Genomic DNA, 27,884 nt, shown 5'->3' with positions numbered 1-27,884 from the left:
AAACTGACTTTGATATATTTTTGAAACAACATAGAATTCTTTAATTAAAAGATAATTTGAATTTGGCGCGCTAATGTTTCTATCATTTAATCGAAACAAAGTTCCAATATGAATATATATAGTGTCATATAATTCACAAAAATTTCCAAAAATCTAAAATTTGCATGTAAATAATTTTTAAATCACTGAATTCTGATTATTAAAATGGTTATTTTTAGATTCTGCACATTAAAATTTATAAAAAAATTAAAATTTATAAAATCTATAAAAAAACATTCAAAAATATTAATGTTTTTTCCAAAGTTTAATTAAAAATATAATAAATAAATGGAGAATTAATAATATTAGTGATACATAATAAATTCAATTATATCAAATAAAATAAGTTTAATTACAGTTCTAGGCGCAATTAAGTTTTATAGTTGTCAACAGTAATAAAGATGGCGGATTTAACGTATGAGTAGTTGATGTTTGCTTTGATACGTGCATTGACGATTTTATGAAATAGTCGCATTAACATATTGTGTGGTGTGTATGTGCATGCGTGTGCGTATTTATAGAAAGTAAATTTTGTTTTATAAAATATGTTAAAAATTTGTTGAATATGAGCGAAGGAGCGAATTCAATATCGCAGATCTGCGAGAATTCGCTTACGACCTTGAAGGATGAAGTCGATCCTGAAGAACTTCCTCCAAGAATAATTTCCCATGTTACTAGAAGATCACGATTTGGTACAAGCAATGTTGCGCTTTCGCCTTATATTTTAATTGATGGAAGAAAATTGCGAAGTTCCTTGGCATTAAGCAAAAAAAAGCTTCCTCGACGTGTTAATTTTCCAACAAATGATAATCATTTGATTACGGGATATTTGGAGCCGGCCAATCCATGGAAATTCGGTGAGGATAAATGTATATTGCATCAGCTTTATGATCATTTATTCATTTTAGTTTAATAGTTTTTGAAAGTTTATATTTTGTATTGATCAATAAATATATATTAATTATTCAAGAATCTATACTTTGTCTTTAATAATATTTTAATCATTATTAAATTAATTTATAGGTATATGAATATAAGTGTTTTTAAATTTGTAATATTGATTAATCTATTAACATAAGTAAAAAAACATGTAACTTTAACTAAATATCTTTTATATATTTAAAAAAAATTTATTTTGTAAACGATTAATTAATGAAAATATTCAAATTATTTATATAATATATTATTATATAATAAAATATAAAAAGTCATTTATAAATTAAAATATTATAGATATTATGTTATTATTTAAAAATATTTATAAAATTTTGTTAAAATAAATATTATTTTAACAATATTATAATATCTTAAAAATTATATATTTATAATAATAAAAATTTAATAATAAACAATAGATTTAGAATAAAAATAATACAAGGAATAATATCAATTATAAAGAATGATAAATTTTAATAAAAATATTTTTTTCCAAATATTGAAACATTCAATTTAATTATTATTAGAAAACATCAATATTTTTTTGTTATGTATATATTTAAGATACAAATATCAAATATTAATTAATTTCTTTAAAAAATGCATTTGTATTATTTTTTTCATTGAACTTTTCAAATAATTTATTAAATAAGAAAAAATTATCATTTGAAATAAATAATTTATAAAAAAATTGATTTTTTATATAATAAAAAATATTAATATTATAATTAATATCTATAGAAATTTGTATTTTTCAAAATTAATTTAAATTTATTATATTAATTATATTTTAAAGAAAATTGTTATTTTGAATATTAAACTATTGTATTAAAATTAAATATATTTTTATAAGTATAAAATTTATAAAATATTATATTATAAGATTGTTTTATTTTTTGTTTAATTATATTATTATTTGGTTTTATTCATTCTTTTAATATAATTAGATTTTTAATTTTTTTAGATATATATATTTAATTATGTATTCAAATAGAAATTTTTTTTATTTGATAATATTAACATTTGTTTAAATTGATAGAGTAATTTATTATTTATTGTGTAATTTATATTATTCTTTATTTGAACAGTTATAATATATTACTAAGTCATTGAGTTTTTTATAGATCATGCCAGATGTAGATCATTTAAGATTTCACAATGTGAACCATATACTAATTATAAGTTTGATGCAATATTAAAATATCTACAATAATATGTACAATATATGTATATACAATTCTCTTAAGTTAGATACCATAACTTTTATAAATTATTTTATTTTTAAAGTTAATCATTATTTTAATCATAATTTGTAAACTTGATTTTAAATAGAATAATATATATAAAATTATATTGTAATATAATATTGTGTATAATTTATTGTTCATTCATTTATATTTTAACTTATTTATATTGTTTTATACATATATTTTTTTTAAATATATTTGTCTATTAAAAAAAAGTATTACATGAGAGTTAAAAGTAAGTTATGACATAGTATTTCTAAAATATTTAATCATTAATTTTTATAAAACATTTTATTTACATTATTGTATTAATACGTTCTCTGTGGAATTGTGAATACAAATAAAGTGGAAGCTAATTTTTTAAAAAAAATAATATTCTACAGAAAATCTTTGATTTATGATATATATTTTATATCTATATTAAAATATTTAATTGAATTAAAATAAAATGTAATCAAATATTTGGCTTTATTCTTTAAAAAAAGATGAAGAGTTGATTTCTTCTTGATCCTCTGCTTCCAGGGTCAAATTTATCAACTTACTTTCTTGTGATAGAGAGGTGAACATTCAATGGAAATGTAGACACTAGTTAATGATCAAGTCATTGCTACAAATGAAAAACTTGGTGAGTCACCAATGAACACCGCAGTGAACGTGTTAAGAAACATATTATACTCAGAAACAACAAAATAACAAACTGAAATTTAAAATTATGTCATAATATGTGTTATTAGTAATACTTTATTAATAGGTTTGATAATAACATAATATATAAGATTAGCATGGAGATGGTGGATTTAACATGAAAATAATCAAAAAAGTTCACATAAATATATATATGTCTAATATAATCTTGTTTCCAAATTACAATAAGTTTTATGATAATTTTTAATTATTGAATATTATAAAGAAGTTTTAAAATAATTATTTTTCATTCCAATAATATAATTTATTTCAATGTCTGAGTCTTTACATATCTGTTGACCATCAATCTTTGAAAATCAGAATATCAGAAACTATCAAATTCAAGAAAATATGAATTTGTATTTGCACTTGATCAACATATCATTGATAATTGAAAAAAAAAAAAGGATGATATATTGATAGCACTAATAACTGAAATGTATTAAATCAAATGAATGCATTTGCATAAGAAACTTTCATGCAAACTAAATATAAACATGAGTTTTGACATAGAAAAATTTATTATTATATTAGTAATATTCAAGTAAATAAAATAATTAAATTTTATTATAAATTTTGTTATTGAATTTTGATATCTGATAGTTTTTGGTCTCAATTTTTTGGTATCTGATTAATAAAATGCAAAGATTCTAAATATTAATCACTTTTGTACTTTTACTCATTAATGAAGAATTATTTTATATCTAATTGAATATAAAATTTATATTCAATTATTTCAGAAACAAGGCTAAATTAAGTATACGATTATGTGAGTTTTTTCAGTTATTTTTAAAAAATTCCTAAATTGAATATCACATATTATGTTTTATATATTTTACAGTATTCTGGAGCATCATTCATTAATCATATACATTTTAATATGTCAAATTAAAATTTTTATTAATTTAATGATATGTTGATTAATTATCCACAGCTAAAAATGTGAATTGTGAAGATATAATCTTAGCATACAAAGAATCTTGTATAAAACATAATTCAGATCCTTTGGAGACTGTTATAAATCAACTTAAGGTAAAAATGCATTTCTTAAAAATATATGTTCAATTGATTTAAGTTGGAAATGATCATGAAATAAATCTTAAGACATTATATGAAGATATGAAATTGATTTTAAAAATAAAAAGAATCAATTTTATAATTATTAAGATCTAAATATTTTAAGTTTATTTTAATTAAAATTAAAAAATTAAGATATATAAAATTAAAAAAGTTATTGATTGAAATATTTATAAAATTATATAAAAAAATATATATCAATATATTTGATATTGTAAATAATAAAATATATTTATTAATAATATAGAATTTGGATACATTTGAATTGCGAAATGAAGAATTAGATTTAAAAGGACAAATATTAGATATTAATCATGCAGAACCATTGGAGGAAATTTTCAAAAGAGTACAATTTAATAAAATTAATTTAGAAGCTACATCTTTGAATGATGAGGTATCTTCATTAATTTAAAATTTTATTAAAAAAAAATTATTTCTGTTAAAATATTATTTAATATAATTTATAATTTTTTTATTATAGAGTTCTGTGATATTATTTGATATGTTAGAATATTATGAATCTGCAAGGCATTTGAATATTTCATCTAATCAAAGCATTGGAATTCATGGTTGGCAAGCATGTGCAAATATGATAAAAAAGGTACACATATTCTCTATAAAGAAGTTTATATGAATATTATTAGTTTTAAATGTTTTAATTGTTATTTTATATTATTTCATTAATTATCATATATTAGAATGATTGTTAAGAAAATTAGAAATGATGCTAAATATTTGTGTTGATCTTTATATTATTTAATTTTTATATAATTAATGTAATCATTGTTTTTATCTAGACTCAATGTTTAGAACATTTTGAAGCTAAAGATGTAATCCTTAATGAACAATACATGAATATCTTGAGTCGTGCATTACGATTAATCTGCCATTTACATGTGCTTAAATTAGAAAATTGTGGACTCACAGGAAGATCTATTGTCACATTAGGTATTTATTATGCAATACAATTTGTACTTCATTTTTCTCTTTTAAATAATAAAATAATTTGTTATTAATTTTTAATTTATTTTCATTTTTTATAAAAATTATTAATTAAAGTTAACAAATCATTAAATATATATGACATAATAAAGTAAAAAATATTAAAATAATTTCAATATTTTTTGGATATAAATATATTATAAAATGTAGATTGAATTTTATTATTCTACATTTATATACTATTATATATATACTAGTATATTATATATACTATTTATATACTTGTTTTTTTTTTATTTATTTATTTTCTTTTTTTTAAAGACATAAATCAAAAATAATTATAAAAAATTAATTATTAATTGTATACTTATTAAATATTATGATTCAATTATTTTTTTAATTATATTTTTATTTGTATTTTAGTGAAAAAAGTGTTATATTAATTATTAATTAGAAATAATAAATATAAAATAAAATTATACATTTTTTGAATTTTTTTCCTTTTAATCTATAGTTTATATTATATTTTTTATTTTTTATCTTAATTTTATTCTTTTTTTTTTTAAATAATATTCTCAATAAATAAAATATACTTAAAATATACTTAAATTAATAATGTTAAAATTATTAAAAGATCATAATTTAAAATTTGCTGGAAATTCCATTAAATATTATATTTGATGAATTTTATATTTAAAATATTTATTTATTCCATATAAATCTATTATTGCTATTTTTTAAATTTTCATTTTTTTCTTTCTCTGTAATATTTTACATAGACTTATTGTATATATAAATATATTGCTTCTATTTATAAATAAAAATTATGAAGAATGAAAAATTGCATATATTAATTTTATTTTATATTTTTCCATGTGATTTACATCCTACTTTTAAAATCAAATAAATTAAAAAATTAATTAAAAAAATCTCCTAATATATTTTCATATATATTGTAAATGCTTGATATTGAAATACTATTAATTTTAATAAAATTATTATTTATTTACTTGATAAAATGAACTATTTCTGTAAATTAAAATAATATTTTTTTTATCATTTTTTATGTTTTATATTTCTCATACTTAAATATAATTAATTATTTAAAATTTATTATTATTTAAGAATTTAGATTATACTAATGAAATTAATAATTACTATAAAATAATAAAATTAAAATTTAATTTGTAATTAATAATTAAGTATTTATTTAAATTAAATTCAATCTGTACATACATATGATAACAATTTTGTATTAAAAATAATAATTTTATCTTATATTTTATTTTATTTTATATCTTAAAATATTTCAGTTTAAAATATATTATATTTTTATATTGTATTAATATTATACAATATTTCAAATGATCAAATAATGTTGAGAAAGAAAAATATATTTAAATATTAATGTCATATTTAATTATATTAAATTATATTAAATCATATTATAATATAAAATGATATATGAAAAATTAAAAATATTTTTAAAACTTTGATCATACTAATGTATTTTATGTATTATAAATATTTCAGTTTAAAATATATTATCACTATGTTTTTATATTGTATTAATATTATACAATATTTCAAATGATCAAATAATTGAAAAAGAAAAATATATATATTAATATGAAAAATCAAAAATATTTTTAAAACTTTGATCATATTAATGTATTATTTTGATTATAGAAGAAATTATAATTATAATATTAATTAACTAGAATAAATTAACAGTAATAATTATAATATTTTAATTTTAAAATATGTTTTTTTCATTTAAATAAAATTTATTGATGTAAACTTTCTATAATATAATAAAATTTATTTATAATTTTAAATTAATTTGTTTATATATTTAATTAAAATTAATAAAACAAGTTTTCTATAATACAATATTAATATATATGTACATATATAGACCTTTTAATAGTTGCAGCATTAAAAATGAATACAGGAATAAGAGAACTTTATTTAGCTGATAATGGGCTGAATTTATATGATGCAATACAGCTTGGTTCTCTTCTAAGATTAAATAATCACATACAACTACTTGATATTAGGTATGTAATTTTATATGTAATAATATATAATTATATGTAATAATAAAAATTGAATTACTTATATATATATATTATAAATTATAATTATTATAATAATATGTTTAACAAGTAAGATAAATAAGTAAGGAATTATTTTTTAATGTAAAATATATTATTACAAGTTATTTAAAACAATGTTATTGTTAAATGCATAATGTTATAAATAATTATAACATTAATAAGCTAATGAAAGGAATTATTAGTTTTTTCCTCTATTAAATGATTTCAAATTATTTGGAAGCAATTATTATGTTAATAAACATTACAACAATTTATTTTTAACTTTTTTTCAAAAGTTAGCTTTCTTATTTTACAATTCTTGCTTTAATTATATGAACTGCAATCATTGTGTATCTGTTTATATTTATTCATTATTTACTATTTACATATTATATCAACAATGTGTTTTTATATATTTATATTATTTATTCTAATATGTGTTGTCACATAGCTAAAAATATTAACTATTATATTATATAGATTTGAATATAATAATAGAATTAATAAAAGAGAATATTTAAATATTTTATATATAATTATATTATTGAAATAAATATTATATAATGTATATTATTTTTTAGTAATAATGTCATTCAAGATGATGGTGTACGTGATATCTTAGAAGGTCTCATCAATCAAATAAATGAAGACAAAGATGGTAAAGGTTTAAACATACTAGTATTATGGAATAATCAACTGACAAAAAAATCGTCTCCCTATTTCGCACGTATTATAGTATGTAATTTTATATATCATGTCATGCATGTGTGGACATACATACAACAATATATATATATATTGTTAGAATTTTATATATTTATATACTTCTATATTATATTAATAATATTTATTTATATAGACATTGTGTAAAACGTTGGAAACATTGAACATCGGAAAAAACATCTTAACTGACGAATTTTTATTTGTTATAAAAGATGCATTGAAAAAAAATCATGTTTTGTTACAATTAGGAATACAATCAACTGAACTCACATGTGATGGTATTATTACATTATCTGAAATTATTGAAATAAATCAAGTTTTACAAGTAAATATCAAAAGCTTTAAAGTATTAAAAAAAATATAAACTTTTTAAATAAATCTATGTCTGTCTATTATTTTAGAGGATAGATTTACGAAATAATAGCATACAAGTAACTGGAATGAAAGCTCTTAGTTTTGCTATGAAAAAAAATAAAAATATTACTAAAATAGATTTGGACGATAAACTCGAGATAAAAGTAGTAAGTAATAAATCTGTTGTATATTAGATAAAAATAAAAATTTAAAGTATTATTATTATTGTTTATTTTTTTTATGTTAACAATAGGATGACCAGACCTTGCATCAATACACGCAGCTTGTAGCTGATATTCGAAGCTGTTGTTTGGAAAACAAACAAAATCAAATATTAGAAGAAAATAGCGAAGGTTTTGAAAATTCATATCATAGCAGATTCTGTAGTACAACCTCTCGTAAAATTTCGCTTACTTGTCAAACATTACCATGTTCTTTATCATCCATGATTTCAATACAAAAAGATGAATCTGAACAATCAATGCTCGAACCGAAACGTATTAATGGAGGTCGTCTTCGTTCTCCAGCCCCTAGTCCTGTCTCTTCACCTATAGCCAGTCCAATATTAAGTCCTTCACGAAGTCGATTTGTAGTGTCTCGAGTACCAGAGACGCTACGTTCTACAGATTCCTCAGTATCTTCATCATCAATTGTTTTTTCATCCCTTGGATCATCACCTACCTATGTCACTTCTGCAAGTGGGTCATCTAGATTTCGCGTTTCAGTTGTTGAATCAGCAAATATTGTATGTTTATCGAAACCTATTATTACTACTACTGAAGCTGATATCACAGTCGATTTAAATTCGAAAGTTAATATTACAGAATCAATTGATTCAGATAATTCAGATAATGTATTTGCATCTGAATTAGGAATGAATAATAATAATCAAATTGAAAATTTGCAAAATACTTCGAACGACTTTTCTGATCTAGCTTTAAATGTAGTAGAAGAAATGTGTACATCAACAGTACCTGGATGTCCTAATATAAAAGAATCAAATACAAGTAAATCTTTTTTTAAGACAACAATTAAAAGTCAATCTAATGATAATATAAGTTCTGTAACTTTAGAATGCAAAGAAGATGGTAATGTGTCAGACAATCAAATTATTTTGAACCAATTGGAAGATATTTTGACAACAAAAAATATTGAGAATATAGAAAATTATTATAAAAAAGATGCAAAAGATATAAAAATTACATCTAAAGATAGAAATGATAAAAATTCTCCTTATACTACAATAACTACTAACAAAGATTATGGTACAACAAATACTTGTACAAATGAAAACATAGAATTACAATCACAAACAAATCATGATCCAATACAAAAAAGTACTTCTAATTTAGGAAAATTACTTTCGCTATTTCAACATTCTAGTTGTTTTTTTTCTGATTCCACTAACATTAATCAATTAAAAAGTAAAAGTACATTTCAAGGTAGCATAAACAGCATGATGACTCTTGGTGATAAATTCCATTATTACATAAAAGATAAAAAAGATAGGATTTATAATCGTGAAACAGAAGAGTCGTCGGTATCACTAAAAAATAAATCAAAATTTTTTAATGTTTCTCAATTGCCAAGTTTACAAAGTTTAGCAAACATGATTCCATCATTTAAATTTGAAGGTAATACTTCTGGGCAGAGTAATAAATCTTATTCTAAAGAAGTAAATCTTTTACTCAAGAAAGATTGTGAAACTGATTCGACAGGTACAAAAAAAACTAATTGCAATAGTGAAAACTTAAATATTTATTTAAAAAAACAGAAATCTATTTCTACTTTAGATAATCAATTATTATCTGAAAATATACAATCAAAATTTCCATTTGGTGTTACTAACAAAAACGTAGTATTAACTGCAAATTATATTGTTTCAAATATAATTGATATTTGTTCTAAAATTGTGAATAATAATTTATTAATGCATGTTTCAAATAGTAACTCAATTGTACCTGTACCTAAATTAATAGGTATACCTGAATACTCTGTTTTAAAAGCAGTTATAAATGATGTACAGAAAAAAAATATAGCGGAAGTACTAGATAAAGTAGATCCTATAGAAAAAACAAATAATGAAATTTTAACAAACAGTATTAATTTTACTAGTGATAACAATTCTTTGTCATGTAGTATAATGTATGATATAAGCAATGATATGCATACTGTAGATACGTCTGACAGAATGCACAATTTAGTAATAAATTTAAGTACAAAAAATAATATTGAAAATAATTCTGTTTTTAATGTAAATAGTACAGAAAATAATACAGCATGTCATGTATGTAATCAAAAATGTGTCTGTAATGTAAGTAATAAATCAATTGAATGTTATAATACGTTGAAGATAAATGTAGAAACAAATTGTCTAAATAATGAAGTTACCAGAATGTATAGTATTGACAGTAATAATGATAAAAATGTTTTTATAAATGTTCATAATATCTCAACAAGTAATGAAATAGAAAGAATAAATGTATGTTATGTAAATAATAATACAAATTGGAAAAGTACAGTTGTAAATAACATACCAGAAGCAAAGATATCAAAAATAAATTATATATACAAAGATACTAATTTTGAATCTAGCAATGATAATACAAATTTATGTACTTCAGTAATTTATAGAGATGTAAATACACCAATAAAACGAAAAGTGATAAAACCATTTGTTATAGAAAATAACAAATACTTTAAAATAACTAATATATATCAAACAAAAACTAATAATGTGAAAAATACTATGAATAATATGAACATTGTTATGTCTATACCAAGAATGTATTCTTATATGACAAACTTCAATATATTAATTCTTAGAAATTTTATACATTATGTAGCAGATACATCTGTTGATAAAACTTTGATTAAAAATCTTTTATTAGATCTCACAACTAATAATTGGCCAGACAATATTATTAAAATAAAAACTTTATTTTGTGATTTATCTCAGATATCTCAATTATCAATGAATGCTATAACTGAAAAATCAGATAATGAAATATTGAAAATTGAAAAAAATACTTTACCGAAAAATTATTCAAAAAAAAAAATGAATTTTTATAAGAAACAAAAATTTAAAAAAAATGAGCCTTTTGAAATTGTTTCTGAATATTCTTCAATACCTGTAATAACTGATTCTATTGTTTCTTCAAAAGAAAATGTGTCTTGTTTAAGAGGAAATATTGATATAAGCAGTAATTTATCAGAAAATATTCATATGTTCAATAATTTTGGATCAAATATTGCTCAACATTTAAAATGCACAAATTCAGATGAAATAAGTGATACAACTCATCAATATTTAAATGCAATTAAATGTGCAGCTATAGCCACAACTATATGTTCAACAGCTGCAGTGAACACAAGGGGTAATACAACAATTGATATTATTTCTGATCAAAGTACTAATATTGCTGAGACCTCATCAATAATTCATGCAACCAGGTGAGTAATTTAAATTAACAAAATTGATGGAAATTGATCTATTTTATGTATTGATAATTCTATATTATTTATTATATTTCAGAAAAAATTATTTATTAAGTGTTTAAATATTTATATTTTTTTATTATAATATATATAATTTTAATCTGTAAATATAAATTTTTGAATTTATATTGAAAAATATGATATGATATAAAAAAACTATTTCATTAATTCTTTTTCTAATTTATATTTAAAATATAATTTATCTATAACTTATATGTTTTAAAAAAAAAGTAATTTAAAATATATCATATTAAAAATATAAAATTGTTTATATTTAATGAAATTTTATATCAATATCAAAATATATTTTTCATAAAATATCTTTGATGAAAAATATTCAATTTAATTTCAATAAATATGGTGTAATAAAAATAAATAATTAATTTAATAATTATGATATTAATTGCAATTTTGTTATAATTTTTTTTATTATATTGGAATTATTTAATATTCTTTATTTCGAATTAAATAACATATTACAATAATAATAATAAATAAATAATATATGTTATTGAAATTAAAATTATAATGTAATAATGGAAATTATTAAAATTAATTTGAAATATAAAATATATTATGATGAAATAAGTGTTTATAATAATTAATATTATTTAAATGATTTCATGCTGCTTATTCTTCATTATATTGTGTATCATGCTAAATATATTAAATTAAGACTCATTTATAATTAATTTGTATATAAAAAAAAATATCATTTATCATTATTCATTATTCATTTGTCACAAATATAAAAATTTTTAAAACTCATTTTTTTAAAAATAATTTGAATCTGAAATAATTATAAAAAATATATAAATATATAATTATAAATATAATTTATAAAATTTTTTATTTGAATTTATATTGCATTTAAAAAATAATGCTTTTTCTTTTATTTATGCTGATTTCAACATTATCTTATGTCTCGCTTGCACTTATAATTTTTGTTTAATTCTAATGCAATCATCTTAATCTTCCTTTTATAAAAATTTACCATAAAAATTCGTTTCATTTTTTTGTATTTTCCTGCTAATCTTAAATATAAAATTTTAACAATTTGATCCATATAATATCTAATTTATTTAATATTTAACATGTTATTTAATATTTAATATTAATTAATACAAAACAGAAATTAAAAGCTCTCTTAAAAGGTTTCTATCTACATTGTAATTAAATTGCATTTTTTATAAATTTAGAATTTAATTTTATAATAAATATTTGTTTATATTGATACAGTAAAGTATTGTATAAATTTTATAAATTATATATTTGAATTATGTATTTATAGAAATGATTTTATTATTATAAAAATGGATAATTTTTATTTAAAAATTTGTTTTAAAATTCTATCATTTAAAATAAAATTCAAAATAAATTTTATTTGATTTTTGTATATAAATGTAAAATTCATTTTAAGAAAAAAAAGTACTATATATTCTTTATATCTTTTTCTATTTCTTTATATCTTTTTTTTAAATCAATTAAAAGTATATTAAAAAATATACATATTATTTTATTATATTATTATCAGTAATATTTATATGTAATTATTATGAAGAAATATTATAAAGTATATATTACATAATCAAATATATTGAATAAATTTATAATATAATTTTTTTGTTATAATTTTTATAATATTATCATATTTTTATATTTATCATATTTTATTGATTATAATATTGTTTGTTTTTTATTGATTATTATTCAACTTTTCAAAATGTTATAGTAAAAATTTTACTTTACTATATCAAAATATTGATTATATTATAAATTAATGTAATATAAAAATATAAAATTATAGAATTATATTGTAAGAATTAATAACCTGATTTTTATAGCACAAAATAAAATAAATGATATAGAAGAAGAAGAAGAAAAAGAAGAACAACAGTTACAAGTTATTGAAAATGAAGATTCAGAAATAAAAAATAGAAGATATACTGAAGAAAATAACAATTTTTATGATTTTGATGATGATGAAATTGATGAGTTTGAAGAATTGAAAATGCATCTAGAACCAAAGTATCAGCGATATGCTAAATGGAGGATCTAAAATTATGTTTTTTGACTGCTTAAATAGTGCGTAATGATTTTATAAAAATACATATTCAACTCATAGAATCGTACTAAAAATTTTACATTGTACAAATGAAAAAATATATAGGTAAATCTTAAATATTGTTGTATATATATATAGAGAGAGAGAATTTGTAGTATTTTATACATTAATTTTGCTCAGCTTTAGTTTAAATTGATGAATAGAGAAAAAAATGGAGAAAATATGGATCCTCATATACATATACGTGTATTAGGAATAATCTTAGTACATGTTTAATTCTAGTCTAGAAATTGATCTATAATAGCATGAATTAAAAAAAAATCGTAGATATCAAAACAAAGTTTAAGATTTTATAATTCTATGTCAAAATCATTTATTTAATTATGCTATAGTTAATTTTAGCTTTTCATATGATTTGCACATAATCAAAATTGTGCATAATGTAGAAATGATTGTATATAACTATATCATATTATTATACCATTAGTATGTGTGTATGAATATGTATATATGGGACTTAAATAATATATACATATTTATATTTGATGCACATCATTCAAAATTGTTACTTTTTGAGAAAAGTTTGTGTCTTTGAGGGAAAAGTATTATTAAAATTGTTATATATAATGTCAGATTTTTATTTATGAATTGTAAACATTTTCAATATTGACATAATATATTTTTATTACATATAAATACAGAATAAAAAGTTTTTGACTTAAATATAAATCAATACTTAACTTGAAATTTGAATCTTTGTTATTTGAAATATATATTTATTATATTGTATATTTATAAAAATTTTTTTTAATATGTTATTTCTGTAAGTATATTATAGAATATAACTTGCTAAAGAAAAAATGAAATTGACATGTGATATGAATATAATTTTATTAAATCATTGATTTATGTCAAAAATATATTAACACCAGTGATCAGTAATTTATAAAGTGTATTTCATATCTACATTGTATTTTATATGTATTATATATTCATAATGATAAAACTTAATTTCATACATTAAAAAGTGATAATGAAATTTATATAATTTAAAACTCCAAAGTATTATTTTATAATTAATAAAAACTTTATGGAGTTAAAAATAAAAAATAAATTGATAATTTTTAAATATATATAGTTATATTTTATTTGATATATTCTTAAACTTTATGAAGAATCAAAAAAGCGACAATTAAATATTAGCTATTTTTTTCAATTATGAAATTCATTGATAAAAATGAAAAAATTATTGAATATTATTATTAATTTAGCAATATTAAATTATAATTATTGTAATTATTCTGTGTGTATATATATATATATATATATATATATATATATATATATACGTGCGAGTGCAACACAAATTCACATAGAATACACTCCATCAAAAATGTGCGTTTATGTTGTGAAATTAATTATGTACAATTTATATATTGAAAAGGAATTGAATTTATTAAGAATTTTATCGCATTAAGAAATAAAATAATAAAGATGGTTTATTAATTAATATATTTAATAATTTTATTAATACCAAGCATTTGCATATTAAGCATTAATTGATATCATACATAACAAACATATTTTTATTAAAGTTTAAGTACTTTAGAATTTTATGTTTTACTAAAAATTTAAATATATCTTATTTTAATATTTTATAATAATTTTTATTCTATTCAAAATCAAATTCAAATTATTATTCAATTATTTATTCTAAATCAAAATTATTGATTTATTATAAATTATTAATATTTAAAATTAATTTTTTTTTATTTTGAATTATTATTATTCTATTATAAATATTTATATATTTTTTTCTCATTTTCACACCGAGAAATTGTACGCGCAATCGCGCTTTAAGTATATATATATATATATATATATATATATATATGTATAAAGGAATTGCGTTTATATAGTAAAAACATATCTTATTTTACGTAGCAAAAACAATTTAAATTATTCATTTAAATAAAATATATACATATTATTAATTGGATATTTAATTTATTTAAGATAAATACAGTTTTTTTTTAATTGTGCATATACCAAATGTTCATATTTTGTGTTTTTGAAATATTGATCGTGTAATAAAAAAAATTTGTGCTAGAAATATAGTTTAACTTTAAAAAATAAAATCTGAAATAAATCGTAAAATATTATTAACGTATATTTTATATAAGAAAATAGATCATTATTTTTCATAGAAAAATCATTTATCAAAAGGAAGATGAATGATTGGCATTGTTGATCAATCTATCATTTTGTTTTTGTTCCAAAGAATCGGTAATATTATTATTAATGATTTTATTTTTTATTAAATTAGAAATTTTGTGTAAATCAAATTTAATAATGAAATTATTAACAATATACTAATTATTTTTAAAAGATATAAGGAAACTTTTAATTTTTATTGTTTGATTAATGTAAAACAAACTAGATATAAATAATTTGCTAACAAATTAATGTTATAACTATTGTTATATTTTTTTATTTTTTATATTAACTTAAATTTTTTCTAAACTAAGTTTTTATGTTTTTGTTTTTTAATTAAATACTTTATAAATGTATATAAAACAATAATGAGAAAATAATTTGTTAAAATATTAAAATAATAATAATAATATAAATGAGTAAAAAAAAATATATTTAAAGATATATTGTATATATACATATATATTTTTCTCCAGTTTCTGCCTCATCTTAGTGAAATGTGTAATTGGAATGATTTTGGAACAGTGAATAATCACATTATTGGTTATTGGCTTAGATCTTGATAAATATAAATGTAAATAAAATGCTTTTCTTTTATTTGTATCATGGAAAATAAACTTTTTTGAGGTAAGTATAATTTCCATACTTTCAAGTATATAATATATAATTTTTTTTTGAAAATAATACTTACAGAATATATAAATTATTAATCATAATGATCATAATGGTTTAATACTAAATAGTATTATTGTAATCGTGCTTTAATTTAAAATACTGAATTGATAATTTAAAATAAAAAAGATAAAAATATTAAAAAAACAATATAAATGCAAATAATAAAATCGTTATTTTTGTAATTTTTTTATAAAAAAATGTATATTTAATTTTTAAATTTATTATTTATCACTATTATATATATTATTTGAATAATTTTAATGTTTATTAATATATATATGTATGTCAATTATATATAATTTTATATGTATATACACATTATATGTAGATATAATATTTTTTAATATTATTTATTTAACATTTATTTTCTTATTTATTCCTTAAAATAATAGTTCATTTTTTTTATATTAATAATAATAAATAATTTACATTATTTTTAAATAATTATATTAAAATATTTTATTTAAAAATAATAAATATAAATAATTAAGTTTCTAAGCAAAATTAATTTATCTGTAATATATAATTAATATTTCTTTTTTATATACTAAACAATGTAAATGCAATTAAAATAAAATTTGTAAAATATTTATTTAGCTTGGATATGGTAACTATGAATTCTGAACAATCGGCATGTCGCCGAAAACCAAGTGAAAATAATAAAATTGGAGGAACAGTTGATCGATATAGAAATAGAGATAATCAATTAAATCAATGTAATAATCAAAATGGCCAAGCAGTTGACAAATCTCCAATTAGTCCCACATATCACATCACTGCCTCATGTGCCGAAGATACACCTAATTATCTTGTGTATCAAAAAGTAAGTTTCTATGTTTTTATATTTATATTTAATTTTATATTTATATTTAAATTTATTAATCTTTTAAGACATTAAATAAATATATATTATTATTTTTTTATTTTTATGCATATATATATTTCAGATGGAAGCTATTGTAGAAAAAATGTCAGATGAAAGTACAGGTGTTCCAGTAAAAACAGTAAAAAATTTTATGACAAAAACACCTTCTGTTTTTACTGGTAATATATCATAATTTTATTTAAAGCTTTTTATTGATTTTTTCTTTATTTTTTATTATATCATTAATTATTATTTTAGGTACAGATTTAATATCATGGATGATGAAGACCATGGCTATAGATGATCAAGGTATTAAAACATTAAATCTAAATATAAAAGGAAAAATCATAAAATAATATTAATCATAAAATATTAATTATATTATTAATTAATTAATAATCGTTTAAATTTATTTTCAATTATAATTTTAATATATATTTAAAAGTAATAAATTTTTATCAAGTTATTATTTAGAATCATTAATTCATTCAAAATAGTGCTTTATTATTTAATTGCACTTAAGAAAGAAATGAATTGTAATTTTTTAAGTTCAAAGAAAATTAATATAGATTAATTTAAAATTAATATAATTTATTTATAAAATAAAATAAAAAACAGAAAACAAATTCAAATTAATTTTCAAAAACTGTAATTTTACTCAAAAATAAAAAGTTTCATTTAAACAAAGATACAAAATTATACTAAAATTATACTTTTGTTAATTTTTTAAAAGATGAACTATTAATAAAAATAAAAAAGATTATATTATATAAATGATGATACATAATTTAATTATGTAAATGATATTATTTTTTAAATGTTTTTTATTTTTTTATTTTCTTTCTTAAAAATGATTTAATTTTAATTAATGAGAAATATATTAATATAATAGAGGCACTTCATGTGGCACATCTTATGGCATCTCATGGATATTTCTTCCCTATTGATGACCACTGCCTTACCGTAAAAAATGATAATACTTTCTATAGATTTCAAACACCATATTTTTGGCCATCAAATTGTTGGGAACCAGAAAATACTGATTATGGTATGAAAATTATTTTATAATACAATTTGAAAGAAAATATTTTGAATAAAAAATTATATATTTTTGAAATATATAATTTGATATATGAAAATAAATAAATTAATAAAATATTAATTCAAAATTTAATATTTTAAAATCTTTAAAAATTCTATTTATATTGAAATATTTAGTATTTTGTTACAATTTTGATAAAATTTGTTCATAATTTAAATGAAAAAAATTATTTTTATATAAATGTAAATTTTATTTTATTAAAGTAAATTTTCAATATAATATAAAATATGTAAAAAATTAATATTTTACATATTAATTATAATATTTTATATTTAATTTAAAAAAGCTTCTTATGAATATCTCTTATAAATGTTGTTATTAATTTCAATAATTATGATTGATATATGTTATAAAAATATTTCTTTTATTTTAATTTTTACAAATAATTAATTTTAATTTTTTATAAAAAAATATATATTTAATTTTATTTTGCAGCTGTTTACTTATGTAAACGCACAATGCAAAACAAAACACGTTTAGAATTAGCAGATTATGAGGCTGAAAATTTAGCTAAATTACAAAAAATGTTTTCAAGAAAATGGGAATTTATTTTTATGCAAGCAGAAGCACAAAGTAAAGTTGATAAAAAACGAGATAAATTAGAAAGAAAGGTATTAGATAGTCAAGAAAGAGCTTTTTGGGATGTATATAGACCAATGGTAATAATTCATAAAATTTTATGCCCCAATAATATAATATATAATATGTAAAATTGGGTAATGAAACTTAATGGTTAAACTTTTTTATAAATATTAATGATTATTTTGTTTTATAATGGAAACTTTTTAACTAATTATCTATATTATTTTTAACTCTTAGGAATTGGCAAGAATATTCATTAAAATAATTTAGTGAAAAACTTCTATTTAAAAATTGAATTGAATTATAATAATATTGCAATTTATTTTAGCCTGGATGTGTTAATACGACAGAAATGGATATTAAGAAAGCATGTCGTACTTATAAACCTTATCCAAAGTTAAGTAAAAATTTACAATTAGAAATGGCTAATACTGACATTCCTTCTCATTCAGAATCATATACAGTATCTTCATTAGAAACTTTAAATAAAGAGATTGAAATATTAAAAGCTAGATTAGATAGATCAAATATAAAAGTTTCAAAAGTTTCAGAGGCGTAAGTAAATATTATTTTTAATTATTTAATATAATAATTATAATTATTATATTTATTATATATATATTTATAATTATTTAATAATTATTAAATATTATTAAAATTTTGCTATAGTTATATATATATTATTCTTTTTGACTATATTAATTTGATTAAATTGTATCTTATTTTTATATGTTTTTATTTTTTGGTTATTTTAGTTTGATTGCATATTTTGAGCAATATATAGAGTATGATCCATTTTTCATACAACCTGAATTCACAAATCCATGGATATCAGATAATTCTGAAATGTGGGAGCAAGAAAAATTAGCGTATGTGTATTTCTTAATTTATATTTTATTTCTTTAATTATTATACTAACATATAAATTTATTATAATATAATATTATTAAATAGTAAGGAAATATCAACAAGAAGAGTGAAAAGATGGGGTTTTAGTCTTCAAGAATTGTTACAAGATCCTATTGGTAGAGAACAATTTATACGTTTTCTGGACAAAGAATTTAGTAGTGAAAATCTAAAGTAAGTTAGTAGTATATAAATATATTAATTATACATATAATTTTAATAAAAAAAATATTCTAGTTTAGATGATCATATTTAAAATAATATATATATAAACATATATAATATAAAAAATGAAAAATTTAATATTTATTTATATTTCTTTATATTTTTCTTTTTAATTAATATATAATTAATAGTTAAATTATTAATTATATAATAGTTAATATTAATAATTATATTTATATAAATATTTATATAAAACAATAATATATAATATATAATATAAATATATAATATAGTATATAATAATAATTATATAGTTATATTATAGTTATTTTGAAAATATCAGATGTTTGATTTTAAACTAGAATATTTTTCTAAAATAAAATATGCATAGTATATAATAGATTGAAAATAAATTTTTTTTTTGATATAATTAGATTTTGGGAAGCTGTACAAGAATTGAAAACATTACCTCAAAAAGAAGTTAAGAATAAAGTGAACGAGATTTGGAATGAATATTTGGGTCCGGATGCTAGTTGTCCAATTAACGTTGATTCTCAATCTTATGAGATAACAAAGAAGCATTTACAGAAACCTGATCGATGGTGTTTCGACATTACAGCGGTACAAATTCCAAACAAAAAATTTTCGTCACAATTAAAAAAAATTTTTGCAAAAATATATAAATCGAAAAAAAAATATTGAAATATTTAGACTGAATAAATTTAATTCAATAAAGAATTCAATAAAAATAATAATAATAATGGACAAACTATGAAAATGTTCCATGATATTAAATTTTAGGCGCACGTTTATCATCTGATGAAAAGCGATAGTTATTCAAGATATCTTCGATCGGAAATGTATAAGGATTTTCTCAGTGGCTCGAAGAAAAAGGTCAATATATCATTTATGAATTATATTTTGACATATTAAATTATATAAATAGCACGTAATATTTATATAATTATTAATATAGTTACAATTATTATAATTGTCATTGCTATTATAACTGCTATTTTATTATTCCTAACATCATTATTTTGATTTATAGAAATAAGTATGAATATATTGTCATCTTTAAAGTTGTTAATGATTATATTGTTATTATTATCAGCATTATTATTAATATTTTTATTGTTTTTGTTTTTATGCTTATCATTATTGCAATTGTCGTCATTTTCATTATCGTTCTTATTTAAATTTAATTTTTTATCTAATATTTTATTATAATTTTTTTATTATAATAATTTATTATAATATTATATATTTATTTTATTATTTTTTATATTTTATATTTTATATTTATTATTTCAATATTTTTAAAATTTGCTGTTTCTTATATTTTATTTGCATATTCAATATTTAATCTTTTAATCTTTTAATTTAATTTTAGAGATTATTATTTTATTGGGAATATTATTTGATAGATTTTTATAAATATTTTTCTTCTTTCAAAATTTTTGTTAATTTTTAAATGCAATTTTTCTATTAATATTGTTTCATTTTATTATTATTTTCGTTAATTCATTATATAATATATTATATATATTAATATATATTAATTATTTGTTACTAAATAGATTATTTATTGATTAAATATGAAAATATAGATTTAATTTTTTATTTAAATTTTATTAATATATATATATATATATATAATATGTATAATATATATATTATATGTATATATTTAATTTATATGATTATAATTTTTGATCTATATTTTTTTATTGATAATTGTTTATATTTAATAAATAAAAACGATTTACAAAGTTGAGATGAAGAACATCTTAAAAACTATTTTTTATTTGATGTATAAACAAATTGTTTATTATTCAATCTAATATATATTTCGATACTCTTTTTTTCAATATCATTTCATGATTTTCATCATCATTATTACCATTATTATTGTTATTCGCTATAATCATCAATATATGTTTTTAGTATTAATATAACTATATTGATATTATTGTTTTTTAAAAATATTTTATTATATTTCATATATTTATAATTCCAAATTGTAATATGTTGTAAAATCATGAATCTTATAAATATTTTATAGAATTAGTCTAAGAAAAAAATATCGTAGCATTATTATCTTCTAATAAAATTACATCCTTTATTCAATTATTTCAGACTTCAGTAAAAGGTATTCGTTCTATCGTATCGTTCAGTGGACGCAGGGACACAGCCACATCATAATTACCAGCTTATAAATTTCTCATAAATGGTTTTGAAAATATTTCCAATTCTTGTGTTATATTTTCATGTTCAAATCGATTTGAAGAGGAATATAACTATTACGCTAAGAGTAAGTATGTAAAATATTTTAAATTCAATTTTAATAAGATTTCCATTTGCTTCATTTCTATTTGCTTCCACAAAAATGTTATGAAAATTAATAGTAAATCATTCTATAAGCTTAAAATAGTTTTCATAAATAATTTATTCTATAAGATATATTATTGATAAGAAGAAGAAAATTTTAGAATTATATAAAAAAATTCTATAAAGATTTTTTATAGATTACATGTCAGAATGTTCAATTATTTACATAATTTTAATATATTTTTCCGCATTTTAAGTAGTCTAAATTAAAATAAACAATACAATCGCATAAAATAATAATTTTACATAAAATTCTAAAAGGGAGATTATTAAAAATTTCTCGAATATGAAATATTTGAAGTTATATTCAAGTTGACAGTTCATATTTCATTATAAAAAATTAATTATACACATATGGATGTTTCGTTAAAATATTTTTTATTGAATAAAAAAATTCTCTTATTATTAGACAACAACTTATAACAATTAAGATACATAATTAACACAATGATTGATTGATGATATATTATACAATAAAATTTTAATAAAAATACTCATTCTATTATATTCTTTCATATTTTAAAAAATATGTCAATGCGACATTAATTGAAAAATCAAATATTAAGATATATAATCCTTATCGTATGAATATATAACTCTGTATGCCTTTGATGATGCTCTATAACTCTACATTATTTATTTAAAAAAGGAATAATAGAATATCACACCTATTTTCATATCTATTATATTTTTCATGAATAGACAAATACATCTGTAGTAAAGAAAACGTGTTATATGAGAGATTACTCATTACTATTTGTAATCTTGTAATATTAACATGTACTTTAAATTAAATATATATTAGAATAACAAAATATATTGTAAATATAATATAAAAAAAAAAAAATAGTGACATATATTTTTATCCAATAATATTAGCATTTATTAATTTTCAAAAGATATTTATTGTTCTATAATTAAAATGTATAATGTTTTACTACATATATTAAATGTGTATATTAAGAGATATATTTATAGAATTTAATTCTCAAGATCAATATCTTAATATTGCTTTTAATAATAAATAAAAGATTAATTTCAAATTATAGTTTATTTGTTTCCTAAAATTACAATTTTTTTAAAAAGAGAAAAATGCTGAAAATGCCTTCAATTAACATTTTGTATCTTGTTTATCATCACTAAAAGCAAATATAGACAAAAAGAACAGAGATAGAATAAATATTAGAGAAATTAGTTATCTCTAAAGTCTTATAAATGAAACTCATAGATAAAGGAAATAAATATTATAAAAAGGATAGAGAGCATAAAATTGACTATTAATGCCATCTCTTAAATATTAAAGATAATTCTCTAAAAAGATATTTTTAGTAAGTATCAAGGGATAGTAATGATCATTCTACTTATCTTATCTTTGAAAAAGATGTCTTTAATAAAAAAAAATAGTATTAACAGTTAATTTTTAAGCTATCTTTTTTCTTTTTTTTACTATTTTTACTATCCTCTATATTATATTTTATTTGCGACATTTTAGAGATGGCGTTAATGTCTTAATTTTTAACTTATTTCTATCTCTTTCTTCCTATTAGTTTTCTTTATCTATACTTATTCTGTATGATTTATATATTCAAAAGATTTTGACTTCGATATCTGATTAACTTTTTTTTTATAAAATAAAAATACAAAGATATATAAAATTTATTGTGATATATAAAACTAATATATATATGTAGATTAATATACTTGTATTAGATTTATGATTTAAAAGTACCCATAAATATCCCGTAAAAATTACACAAATTAAAATTCTATTTCATTTATACCATATATATTTAGATACATATAGAATAAGAATCTCTAATATACACATAAGGAAGATATATATAAAATATGTAAATATAAAAAATTTAATTTAAGAAATATTTATCTTTACAACATATTGTGTTTTATATTGAATATTTGATTATATTTAGTATATCTTTAATCTAATACCTATAATCAAATAATTATAATTTTAATATTTTATTATTAAGAATAAATATTTGCCGAATGTACTATTTTTGATAAAATACAATTTATTTTAGATCATTACAATGTTATACTTTACATAGATGGAAACATATAAAATATTATATAAGGAAAAATAAAAAAAAATTGAGCAATTGTCAGTACATATTTCTAAATATTAATACTGAAAAGAAAAAATAAACAGAACATAAGGAACATAAATGTAATCAATATATGTTAAAAATAACAATAATTAAATAATAAATGAAATGAAAGATGAAAACCTATTTATCATATAGAATATTTAAATTAAAATTATATTTTATTATTATTATCTTATAATCATAAACTTAAAAGATTATTCAAATATTTGTAATAAAATTTTAATAACTATAAAGACTAATAAACTAAAATAGATAATAAAAAAATAAAGTTAAAATAAGAATATACTTAATTATGATACTTAAATTTAAATTAAATTTAAAAATTTTTGAAAAGGATTTTTATCTTCAAATATTTTATCACATTATTAAAATATTTAAACATTTATGAATCATATATAAAAATTAATAATATTATTCATGATAATAAATAATAAATTTTCATTATAATAAGACTTAAATTTTAAATAAGCAATATGTAATATATGTGTATCTGTATATAAAAATATTTAACTAATAATAATTTTAACTAACTAATAAATATTCTGATAATTATATGTAAAATATGATTTTGTGAAATATTTTTTTTATCATTTAATAATATATATAAAAATACTAATACGAAAATATTTTTAAAAAATAAAGAAGAATATAAAAAGTCTTTTTTTTAATAAGTATGCAAAAGAATAAATATTATATGTAATATTATAGTATGTAAAATATTTAAAATATTTTATATAATATGTATGTATATAAAAAAATTATATACAGCATAATTTTTTTTATTTTAGATAGAAAATACATATCATAATATTTTCTCATATTTCTTATTTGTTTTCTTCACATTCATTTTTTTAATTCGATTTAATTATAATTACAATATATATATATATACATATATGTATATATATTGTATTTATATTACAGTTAACAAATTATTTCAAATATAAATTATTGAGTTATAAAAATTGTATTTAAATTATATTATTTATAATATTATTACAAAAACCAATATAATGTTTAACAAGTACATTTAAATTAAAAAGTTTAATTATATTATGTTCCAACGTTCCAACATATTGATATATTTTATATGTAAAAAAAAATATAAAAATAATTTTACCAGATTATGTGCAAAGACTCATTGATAATAAATGATTAAATTATAATAAATACAGAAAATAATTATATGGAATAAAAAAATTTTAAGTCTACTGATTTTTATCATTTTTAAATATATTTTGGTGGACAAGATTTTAAACAATATTTTCTTTTGTATATTACCATCACTTGATTTTAGTTTTAAATATTTGCAAAAAAAATTGCTACTATTCATAAAATTTTTTTAAACATAGTTTTATGACTACGTAAATCTGCCAATCACCACTTATTTATTATTTCTATAAATATTGTAGCACATAACATTCAAAATGTATAAAAAAAAAGATACTTTCTATGAATTATGATAAGACTAAAATATCTTAAATCGAATGCCATATTATTATACAGATTCCACAGAAAATAAAAATAAAATATAAAATAATATAAAATATATTAAAATAATTAAAAATATAAAATAATATAAAATATAAAATATAAAATTCTTAGATGATTACCAATGTTATAATGATAGATAAAAAGTGATATTGATATTCATTGTAACTTTTTGAGATATTTTAAATCCACAATAATCCCGTATATATTTGCCTATTGACATCATGTGTTTATATTAATAAGAATAAGTGACGATCATATGTTTATGTGTACAGATATATATGTATAAAAAAATTCTATGAAATTAGTAACAATCTTTTTTTTTTTACAAATATCTTGAAAAGTAAATGATAATATATAAAATAATTATTTTAATATATGAAATAAATAATAATATACAAAGAAAAAGTTGTTCAAAATGTTGATAATTCAAAAATCATCAAAATCGATGAGAATTTATAATCAATATCAATAAAAAAATTGAGTATTTAATACGTAATTAATTAAAATTTTCAATGCACATATTCAATTTTCAACACTAAAACAATGCTTACATACATTTCGAGTATATATTTTATAGTTTACAAAAATGCCTAATAAACGGACCTGTCATGCATTCATTCTATCAAAATCCTCAATTTTACAGTTTTATTAATAATTATGACATTAACACGATATTTTTAATAATTATAGATTTATTATTATCTGGAAAAACTATTTTAAAACAGAGAATAGAACAAGATATATGAAAGAGGTAAAATAGAACAAAATAAAAACTACTTACGAATAAGAAATATATTTAGATATAAACTCGCTAAATGATTTATGATTGAATGTAATATTATTAATTTGTAATATATATAAAATATTTTTTATTTTATATGATGTGGAAAAATTATCATGTATATATGATCATGATACACTTATTATTTAGATTTAATCAGTGCAATGTATATTAATTTTTGTGAATGATAGTAAGTTACATTTTTTGTTTTTAAATAATTAAAATATTTATAACTGTATATTTTTTTCTTACAAAAAATTCTTAAAAATTATGAATTTTAAATATCCATCTTATATAGAATATTTGTTTATAATTAACATATATATTATTGAATATATATATATATATATTCATATATATATATTATATTATATATATATATATATATATATATATATATATTATAATATATTATATTATAATATATTTAATTTATTTAGTATATGATATTTTTTGAAACGTATGAATATATAATATTATATTATAATGAAGATGAAATTAACATATTGTTAAATTTAAGTACCAAGAAATTATTAAAGATTGATAATAATAGTACTAAAAAAATACTTTGGTACAATTATAAAATTTTAAAAGAAAGGATAAATTTATTTTTATTCTTTTTTTAAAATTGAAATAAGAAATAATAATATATTAATTTGATAATTTTTTAATTTTAAAAGTTAACATTTTTTTAATTATCAATATCAACTGTGCTTTCGTTCAATATTATTCAATATTATTGTCCTCTATTTTTTAAGTCATAATGATTAAATTTTAAAAACAGAATAATAAATGTGTACAAATAATAAACATTAATAATAAAAATTAAATTTGTATTATATTAAAATATTCATAAATTTATAATTTCATAAATAGAATGATTCAAGTATGATCAAAAATGCCTTTGCGATGATAA

At 17.6% G+C, this 27,884-nt stretch overlaps 2 protein-coding genes across 6 annotated transcripts; both read left to right on the top strand.

Moving 5' to 3' along the window:
• The first annotated feature begins 110 nt into the window (after nucleotides 1–110).
• On the top strand, nucleotides 111–15,174 carry LOC108000025 (metacaspase-2). Of its 4 annotated transcripts, none has more exons than XM_017060149.3 (11): nucleotides 111–896; nucleotides 3,841–3,938; nucleotides 4,231–4,377; nucleotides 4,465–4,584; nucleotides 4,781–4,931; nucleotides 6,856–6,985; nucleotides 7,606–7,759; nucleotides 7,884–8,072; nucleotides 8,149–8,268; nucleotides 8,355–11,554; nucleotides 13,444–15,174. In XM_017060149.3, the coding sequence occupies exons 1-11, from the start codon at nucleotides 605–607 to the stop codon at nucleotides 13,451–13,453; spliced, it is 4,611 nt and encodes a 1,536-aa protein (XP_016915638.2). In that variant the 5' UTR covers nucleotides 111–604; the 3' UTR covers nucleotides 13,454–15,174. The 4 variants fall into 4 exon arrangements, with proteins under 4 accessions (XP_016915638.2, XP_061934899.1, XP_061934900.1 ...); XM_062078915.1 differs by having other exon boundaries at nucleotides 6,844–6,985; XM_062078917.1 differs by lacking the exon at nucleotides 111–896 and adding an exon at nucleotides 2,745–2,847 and having other exon boundaries at nucleotides 6,844–6,985.
• Nucleotides 15,175–15,651: 477 nt separating this feature from the next.
• On the top strand, nucleotides 15,652–24,610 carry LOC108000029 (regulator of G-protein signaling 7). 2 transcript variants are annotated; one of them, XM_062078922.1, is made up of 13 exons: nucleotides 15,652–15,950; nucleotides 16,355–16,505; nucleotides 17,151–17,376; nucleotides 17,501–17,597; nucleotides 17,677–17,727; nucleotides 18,311–18,466; nucleotides 18,956–19,179; nucleotides 19,431–19,657; nucleotides 19,858–19,971; nucleotides 20,057–20,182; nucleotides 20,608–20,794; nucleotides 20,975–21,067; nucleotides 22,313–24,610. In XM_062078922.1, exons 3-13 carry the CDS (start codon nucleotides 17,158–17,160, stop codon nucleotides 22,376–22,378), a joined length of 1,560 nt encoding a protein of 519 aa, XP_061934906.1. In that variant the 5' UTR covers nucleotides 15,652–15,950; nucleotides 16,355–16,505; nucleotides 17,151–17,157; the 3' UTR covers nucleotides 22,379–24,610. The 2 variants fall into 2 exon arrangements, with proteins under 2 accessions (XP_061934906.1, XP_061934907.1); XM_062078923.1 differs by lacking the exon at nucleotides 20,975–21,067.
• The last annotated feature ends 3,274 nt before the right edge of the window (nucleotides 24,611–27,884 follow it).

The sequence above is a fragment of the Apis cerana genome, linkage group LG8 (assembly GCF_029169275.1).
Source record: "Apis cerana isolate GH-2021 linkage group LG8, AcerK_1.0, whole genome shotgun sequence".
Lineage (NCBI taxonomy): Eukaryota > Metazoa > Arthropoda > Insecta > Hymenoptera > Apidae > Apis > Apis cerana.
The sequence above is the reverse complement of the archived record's forward strand: the minus strand, read 5'-3'. Positions and strand labels throughout refer to the sequence as shown.

Coding starts and splice junctions, on each gene's coding strand:
- LOC108000025 (XM_062078915.1), top strand. CDS start 605: ATGAGCGAAGGAGCGAATTCAATATCGCAGATCTGCGAGAATTCGCTT. Junction 3,939..4,230: donor CTGTTATAAATCAACTTAAG/GTAAAAATGCAT, acceptor TTAATAATATAG/AATTTGGATACATTTGAATT. Junction 4,932..6,843: donor AAGATCTATTGTCACATTAG/GTATTTATTATG, acceptor GTACATATATAG/ACCTTTTAATAGTTGCAGCA.
- LOC108000029 (XM_062078922.1), top strand. CDS start 17,158: ATGGTAACTATGAATTCTGAACAATCGGCATGTCGCCGAAAACCAAGT. Junction 17,728..18,310: donor CATGGCTATAGATGATCAAG/GTATTAAAACAT, acceptor TTAATATAATAG/AGGCACTTCATGTGGCACAT. Junction 19,658..19,857: donor GTTTCAAAAGTTTCAGAGGC/GTAAGTAAATAT, acceptor TGGTTATTTTAG/TTTGATTGCATATTTTGAGC.